Source organism: Sinocyclocheilus rhinocerous, unplaced genomic scaffold (genome assembly GCF_001515625.1).
Source record: "Sinocyclocheilus rhinocerous isolate Xijiao unplaced genomic scaffold, SAMN03320098_v1.1 scaffold585, whole genome shotgun sequence".
Classification (NCBI taxonomy): domain Eukaryota; kingdom Metazoa; phylum Chordata; class Actinopteri; order Cypriniformes; family Cyprinidae; genus Sinocyclocheilus; species Sinocyclocheilus rhinocerous.
The window spans coordinates 2377858-2386678 of NW_015630024.1; the positions used below are offsets into that span (position 1 = coordinate 2377858).

The following is an 8821-nucleotide window of genomic DNA, read 5'->3' on the forward strand; positions in this document are numbered from 1 at the left end:
AAAAAAAAAAAGTACCATAAAAGTAGTCCATACAATATCTGTATACTTATGGACTTAGTCTCCCCCTAGCTGACAATGATTTGACGCAATGTCAAATCAGAGAAATCAGTCATATGAGTTTGGAATGCCATGAGGGTGAATAAAGGATGCAGAGCTTTAATTTTTTGATAAACTATCCAAAATATACTAATGAATTATTATAGCAAAAGCATCATATATACACTACCATTCAAAAGTTTAGGGTTGGTATGTTTTATTTGTTTTATTTTCTTAAGAAATTAATATTGATAATTTTTTTTATTAATATTGACATATTGAATAAATTATATTTTTAATCAGGGTCTTTAAAGGGATAATTTTCTGGTCCCCATTGACTTCAATACTATTTCTTTTTCTTTAACTATGGAAGTTAATGGAGACCAGCAACTGTTTGGTCAGCCACATTCTTCATAATATCTTCCTTTGTGTTTAACAAAAGAAAGAAACTCATACAGGGTTGGAACAAATGGAGGGTGAGTGAACAATAAGATAATAATTTTTTTTTTGAGTGAATTATCCTTTTAACTGATAAAAGTATCAGTAAAGACTTTTAAAACATTATAAAAAAAATTGATTACATAAAAATGGTTCTCTTAAACTTTCCATTCATCAAAAAATTATAGAAAAAAAGTCAGTTTCCAAAAAATGTAAGCAGCAGCACAACTGTTTTCTAGTGCTGTCAAACGATTAATCGCGATTAATCACATCCAAAATAAAAGTTTCAACATTTTTCTTAAATATATACATGCATGTGTTTGTATTTATATATACATAATAAATATACACAGTATACACTCACATATTATGTAAACAAAAACTTTTTTTGGGATGTGATTAATCGCGATTAATTGTTTGACAGCACTACCGTTTTCAATATTGGTAATAATAATAAATGTTTCTTGAGCAGCAAATCAGCATTTTAGAATGTAATGGCTGCTGAAAATTCAGCTTTGTCATTACAGGAATAAAAAGTAAAAGTAAAAAAAGTATTAAAATAGAAAAGCTATTTTTACTGTATTTTGATCAAATAAATGCAGACTTGTTTCAAAAATCTTACTGACCCAAACGTTTGAATGGTAGTGTAGTTGGACCGAAAATTTCATGTTTTTAGGCAAAAAACACATTTACAATCTCTCACGCACATCTGCAGATCTCATGTCCAGTGTAGACGCTGTCGGTATCTTTGATTGAGAAGTGTCCTTCTCGTTTTTATCTGTGTGAAACACTCTCGCTTAATTACAGGGGACAGTTACTGCCGCTGCTGAGCATGGTCCATATGGACAGATCTATTACATTAGATCCCTGGCCCTCGCCGGAGTAATTTAATGTGCTGCCAGTCATTGTGATGTGACAGCGATCAGATCAGCTCACTATTTTAAGTCTCTGAGGGTCAAAAGAACAATGAAGCAAAATCCGGTAACTCTTGGCCTAATGTGATCATGATAAACTACAGTTTGTTTCTCAATATTTCTTATCTTGTTACAGTAAAAGTCTGGCTTCTAAGCTTCTGGCCAGTGAGAAATTACATTTGGGCTGCAACAATTACGGTGAGGGAAATCAGCACGAGTTATTTTTGTAATACTCCACAAACTGACTCTGATCTTTTCTGTTTGAACAATTTTTTCAGAACATTTACAAAAGAACAGCCTTGAAAACAGCAGACAAGGAATTATTTCAATTATGACACACTTACGAAACTTAAAGTCTGAACTCTACAGACAGCGATTCAAGTCAAAAACATGCTAATACGCTTCGCATTTAAAAATATGGACAATGGTCCAGAAAAGAGTCTAGCGGTTTTAAAGGGATGGTTCAAAAATTAACAACAGATTTAATGTTTTTCCAACCCCCTTAGACTTCTTCATTTTGAGAAATACTCTACCCACTCTTTTCCACATAATGAAAGTTAGCAGAGACTTTGAAACTCAAAAATATTCAAAAGAGCGCCATTAAATTTAAATAATCCTTCCTTCTTTCTTTACTTACTTATTCTTTCCTGCCTTTATTCCTTTTTATGCTTCCTTTTTTCGAGGCCTTTGTTCTCATTCTTTATTTTTCCCCTCTTCCTGGCCTTAATTTCATCCAATCTCTTCCATCATTCTTTCTTTCTTTCTTTTCCTTCTTTCCTTCCTTTTCTCTTCCCATCCCATTCTTCTTCCTTCACTTTTTCCTCTCTTCCCTCTTCTTCATTCTTTTTCTCCATACTTTCCCTCCATCTTCCTGTTCTTTGTTACTTGATCCATCCTTTCTTCTTCCCAACCATCACTTTTCTTCACATTCTTTCTATATTCCCTCTTACCATTCTTCCCTCTTACTTCCTGACCGACCTTCCTTCTGTTCTTTGTTTCTTGATCTTTCTTTTCCTTCTTCCTATCCTTCATGTCTCCATTTCCCTTCCTCCTATCTTCCCTCTTTCTTTCCTTCACACCTCTCTTCCTGTGCTTCATTCTCTTTCGTCCTACCTTTTTTCCCCTCTTCCTGTTCTTTGTTCTGTCTTCCCTCCAATATTTATTTTTTCCTCCTTCCTGTTTTTTTAGCCTTCATTTCTCCTTTATTTCCATTCCTCTTATTTTCCCTCTTTCTGTAATTCATTCATTCTTTCTTCCTACCTCCCTCCTCTCTTCCTGTTGTTTCTTCATCCTTCCATCCTTCATTTCTGTTTCATTTGCATTCCTCATATCTTCCATTTCTCTTTCCTTCATTCTTTCTTCTCTTCAACCTTCCTTTCCTCTCTTTGTTCATTCATTTTTCCTGCGTTTCTTTCCTTTTCCTGTTTTTATCCTTCCTTCCTTCTTCCCGTATTTCATTTCTCCTTCCTTCTATTCTTCCCATTTTCCTTTACTCTCTTATGTCCGTCCTACCTACATACCTTACTTCCTTTTTCCCGTCCTTTGTTCATCCCTCTTTCCTTCCTTCTGCAGATTTAAATCTTGGTGAATTTTGTCATTTAAAGCTACTATGACTTCAGACTTTAGCATATGATTCCAGAGTTTGGAACAACAAGCAGGTGAATAAATGCTGACAAAATGTTTATTTTAGAGTGAAATAATTCTTTAGTGAAGATTTTGACGTACCTTGTTTGGCCTCTAGCTCTTCCTGGGACAGTACTGGTTTCTTCTCCTCAGCCAATGGAGGTTGGGGTGGCTCTCTGGTGGCTGCTTCGACCAATCCTATCGCCAACTCCACTCCCTCTTGCACCGCCCCCTTCATCCCATCCTCATCTGAGTCATCATCCAGTCGCACACGGTTCTTCTCCAGAGACAGAAGGTCGTTTTCTTTTGATTTTATAGCAAAGCAGATTGGCGCAAAGGACGCTGGGAAGTGGGCAATAATAGACACGCTTTTATTTAGTAACTGTCGTTAACCTTCCTCACTTAGCACAAATCTGCTGCATAAGTACTGTCATTACGGTCAAAGATGTGATTATTACAGTCAAGCCCAAACAGCTCATCTGTATTTACATCAGCAGAGACACAGGGGTCAGCGCGCCATTTTTAAACCCTAAGTGAAACAGCCTGAGCACAACAGCAGCAATTAACAGACGGAGAGACATGGGATGGTGTCGTTATGTGGGTGCATGAGGGCATTCTGAAATGTCAGTATGGCTGACAAGGATGTTCTGAGGTCAGGTGGCGGGGGGCTCGATCATGGAGCGCAGAGCTGTCTTACCTTTAATGAGCTTGCCCTCGTTCTGCTGCTTATCAGAAGAGCAGTTCGCCGTGCTGTCCCCCCCACTGTTGTAAAGCAGCGAACCCTGCGAGGCCAGGACGGCAGGAAGAGAGAGAGACAGGGAAGAGAGACACAAAGTTACTTTACTTTGCAGACACAGGTTAAGGATGAAAATCCTGAGCTCTCAGTTTTCAGACAAAGGCTCTCTCAAGAGCTTGACAGTATTTTAAAGGACTTTCTTTGCACCGAATATGTGGTTATAATGAGTCAGTAATTCCTCTATACTGTTCACAGGTGAAGAAGAGGAGGCACAGAGGGAAATTTACTGCATTCTTTCCTCTTTCTTCCTGCTTGCTTGCTCTTCATTTTTGCTTTCTTCACTTTACTTTCTTCCTGCTTTTTCCTTTCTTCCCTCCTGCTTTCCTCCCTTACCTTTTCTTTTTTCCTTCCTGCTGTCATCCCCTTCTGTGCCTCCTTCCTTCCTTCCACTTTACCTTCCTTTCTTCCATTTTACCTTCCTTTCTTCATTCTTCCTTCTATTTTACATTACTTTGTTCCTTCTTTTCATTTTAAATTCCTGCCTTCCTTTTCCATTTCACTTTCCTTCAATTTTACATTCCTTCCTTCCTTCCTTCCTTCCTTTCATTTTGCATTCATTCCTTCCTTCGTTCCTTCTTTCCATTTCAAATTCCTTCCCTCCTTAGTTCCTTCTTTCCATTTTACATTCTGTCCTTGCTTCCATTTTACATTCCTTCCTTCCTTCCATTTTACACTCCTTTCTTCAATTTTACATTCCTTCCTTCGTTCCATCCTTCCATTTTACATTCCTTCCTTCTTTCGTTCCTTTTTTCTATTTTACATTCCTTCATTCCATTTTACCTTACTTTCTTCTTAAAATCTATTCTACAGGAACGAAAAAAATAATAATTTTCACTCTCAGATTAATGTGTAGAAACATTGTAAGTAACCTTTGTTTGGAAACAATGATTATTTTTGCAATTATGTTTTACGCCACAGATATTACTTCTTCTTTAAACAAAGAAATACGAAAAGAGCATTTCCCTTCTTTCTTTCCATGTTCCATTCCTTCCTTCCTTACTTTCTATCCTTCCTTCATTTCATTTTACCTTACTTTCTTCTTAAAATCTATTCTACAGGAACGAAAAAAATAATAATTTTCACTCTCAGATTAATGTGTAGAAACATTGTAAGTAACCTTTGTTTGGAAACAATGATTATTTTTGCAATTATGTTTTACGCCACAGATATTACTTCTTCTTTAAACAAAGAAATACGAAAAGAGCATTTCCCACTTGCTATATGCGCTTTGGTCTGAGCTCTATTAGGATGCGATTCAGGGTTTGAGTATCACTCTGGAAGCTACACTGATGGACGAGTATAATCTCAGGAACGTTCTGCAGCAGAGAAAATCTCGACAAGATCCTTCACGGTCATGCAACGTGAGAGCAATGCAGGCCTGATGCTCATTTATCAACCATCTGCCTGCAGATTACATGCTCAAAAATGTCTGACTCCACCTCAATACATGTGGAAGACTGGACTCCATACTGTGGGGTGGTAAAAAACTTAATAATGAGCTACAGTGTTTCCACACTAATGAGATGTTGTTTTCCTTATACTGACCCAAATCTTTGTGTTTTATTCTTTTGTTTGAGTCAGCGGAAGAGTACAAATGAATATTCTACACTGATTACGCTAATGGGCATAGCCACTAATAATAAAGAGAATCACACACACTGTGATAATCCCACGTAATCTCACTGCCGGGTTTTTATGCAACAAGAAAAAAAAAAGACAGAGTGAGAGGACGAAAGAGAGAGATTCTGAAAGTTTAGTGTCCCTAATGGAAGTTTTCAATATTTACATCTCTATTAAAGAAGTGTCTGTAGATCCTCACTGAAGCCCTGGGTAAGATGAAGGGTCAGGAGGAAATTAAACCCAGTTAGAAATCTCTCGCCCAAAGATGAAAGACAAGATGAAGGAATTAAAGGGGGAGATCGGATCTGTGACCAGACACTTGATAAAAAAAGTGAAGAGAGACACTGTGGGGAGAGTGAATGTTTCAGTGTAGTTGAGAATTAAGAACTGGTTTTCATTCAGATTTGAAGAGTCTTATTCAGATTTAGTTTTTTTTTAAATAACAAAAATAAAAAATAAAGAATGGAGCCAATTTTTTTATAATTAGTAAAAAGGGGGGGGGGGGACACAGGTTACTCCATTTTTATTTAAATATTAATATACATTTAAAATCAGAAGCAGAATCATTCAAATCCTTACGATTCCCATCACTACTCCTACATAAAGAAGAAAACTGCTGTGAATTCCAAGCGCTCTCCTGAGGAGTCCATTTGTTTCTGCCTGTTTGCTCTGCTTTACAAATGAGAACTTCAGTGTGCTTTGGTTCTCAGAGAATCCTTCGTTAAAGACCTCTGCTGTCTACTTACATCACTGAATTAATATCAGAAACAAAGCAAGGGTTGTTCTAAAGTCTCCCCCTGTGAGCGACATTACTTCTTCAGCCTTGGGTTTCCTTAAACACATTCTCCCCTGTAGAGATGGTGCCATACAGAATGTCTTCATCCTCTCATATAAAGGCGGTAATCCCATAATCCTGTTTATGGGTAAAGTCAGCAGAAGAAACGCATGCTGATGGACCATGGCATGTGGAAGTAGCTCTATAAAAGCAAAACACGGATGAGCAATGTGACTATGGGAGAGTTAGCACGCTGTAATTTTAGAGTATGATGGTAGGTGTCACTCATGAAGGCTTACGAAGAGATGTGATGCCATGGGAATTATGATTCTGCCATCATCTCTAAGAAAAAAAACGATCTGCCCATAATCAAATACACTTAAATCAGACTACTCACTAACAAAATTGCTCACTTCACACAATGTACACCTCAGAATATTCAGAGTTCACATTTCAGCCCTATTCCCTTGATGCCACAGATTCCTTTTCACATTGTATTAATTGGTTCTGAACAGTGGCAAAGTTGCGTCATTAACACAGTTCAACCATGAATGCTAGCGACAGCTGTTTAGCTCTGTAGCTAGGTAACAAATGTGAAGGGAAGGCATCAAAAATTTTAACTCCATTTGGTGCAGTACTGAAACCTACATGTGCTATGCTAACGCAAAAGTCTGAAGGATGGCACATGTGTTTTTTAATCTTAAAATAAAGTCGTTAACAAGGGGAAAATGTTTTTACACAGTGATAAGTAAACAAACTAAACAGTCTAGGAGTCTTTTAGTGTAGTTTATTTTCTAATTACTGCAATAAAAAAAGAAGGTGAAGCTTTTAAAAAATTGGACATAAAATGTTAATTATTTATTACACAAGTAAAGATAAAAACAACAACAACAAAAAAACCACACCAAACAATGCTGGTTAAAACCTTACTGTCACATTAGGTTACATGCTGCCATTCAAAACACCATCAACTGCAAGACAGCAATGTTGATAAATGTTCGAGCAACAGTATTGCTGTCTCTCATCTTATTTGAAGATGCTTCAATATTTCAACTGACTGCATAACATTTCAGTCCACATCATAAGCTGAAAAGTCATACCAAACATGATACAATTATGTGTTAAAACCTGTCATGTTGTAAGAAATGTACATTTACAAAAGCAAATGGTTGTGATCCGTATTACATGCTTATTGCATCTGTCTTGCATCAAAGATGCGAAGAACGTTAGCTGTTCACCTAAGGTTTTTTCTGCAGAGACAAGCAGCAACAGGAAAGGCTTTGGTGCTGTGGAACCGATGCCCCGCAAGTGCGGTCGTCATCAGTACATCATCAATATCAGTTTATTTGGGCAAATTAAACCAGAATGTTCTCCAAATCGAATCCCAGACTCTTCCTTAGTGAGGTTCCTCACATCCTAACTCAAACCGAACTGAACTTTGATGTCAAACAGACTGAAAACTCTAGAGTATCTTATACTGCAAGTAAAATGTTCACAAAACAGACTTTCTTCTGAGCAGTGGCAAAACCACTTTCGTAACAACATGTAAGGATTCTCTAAAAGTTCAGGTGGCAGAAAGCACAGAAAGTGACCGTTTTTAGACAACAAAAGTAGGTTTCTTATTCCAGAAAGTCAGAAGTAAAACAAAAGTGCATTCCACAACAAATCAAAAATACTGCTTTAAAGAAACTGGTGACTTATTTAGTGATGCTGTCCCTGTTCTCTTAATTATTCAGTTTAAATGACCTGTTGGAGGCCTTGTGCACAGTTTGATTATTTTCACTAATCAAGCCATCAACGCATTGGCCTGAGGACGGTTGGGTTATCTGACGAATCCACTGCCGCCCTGTCACAGCGTTCCCTTCCTGCTCACAGAAAAGCAGGGCACTACAACAATGGATAAAAAAGCGACAAAACAAATTGGAATAACAAGGGATGGAAGGGTGAGGGAGGAGAGGTGCAAACGTGGTTCATTTCCTCAGAGGAGAATACAATGAAAGGCGGCAAACAAAGAAAGCAGGGTGACTGAAGCGCTCTTTGGCTCTTTCACCTCTTCAAAGGCGAGCTGAAGTACTGCAGACCGAGTAAAGAGACACAGGCACAAATCAAGAACAATGGTTTTCAAGCTGCAAGCACAGAGCTAACTGGACTATAAAGTTAGATAAAATACATGGAGATATGGTAAGTACGACAATGAGACACAGGCACAAATCAAGAACAATGGTTTTCAAGCTGCAAGCACAGAGCTAACTGGACTATAAAGTTAGATAAAATACATGGAGATATGGTAAGTACGACAATGAGCAGTAGGACTGAGGAGAGCGAGGGATAAGAGAGAGAAGGAAAAAGCTGTAAAAACTTAAAGGGTTAGTTCACCCAAAAATGAAAATTCTGTCATTAATTACTCACCCTCGTGTTGTTTGAAACCCGTAGGACCTTCGTTCATCTTCGGAACACAATTTACGATATTTTTGATTAAATATCTCTCTGACCCTCCCATAGACAGCAAGGTATCTACCACGTTCAAGGTCCAGAAAAGTACCAAAATGACCGACAAAGTAGTCCGTGTGACATCAGTGGTTCAACTGTAAAGTTATGAAGCTACGCAAGCGTGTGGCG

At 37.7% G+C, this 8821-nt stretch overlaps 1 protein-coding gene across 1 annotated transcript in view; it reads right to left on the reverse strand.

The window, feature by feature from the left end:
• LOC107739738 (splicing factor, suppressor of white-apricot homolog) overlaps positions 1-8821 on the reverse strand; it is a gene marked incomplete at its 5' end in the record, with an annotated part of 88330 nt that overhangs the window by 40028 nt on the left and 39481 nt on the right. Inside the window, 2 exons of the mRNA XM_016551939.1 lie at positions 3114-3353; positions 3709-3793. Coding sequence (XP_016407425.1) covers positions 3114-3353; positions 3709-3793 — 325 coding nt within the window. The remainder of the gene's footprint in view (positions 1-3113; positions 3354-3708; positions 3794-8821) is intronic.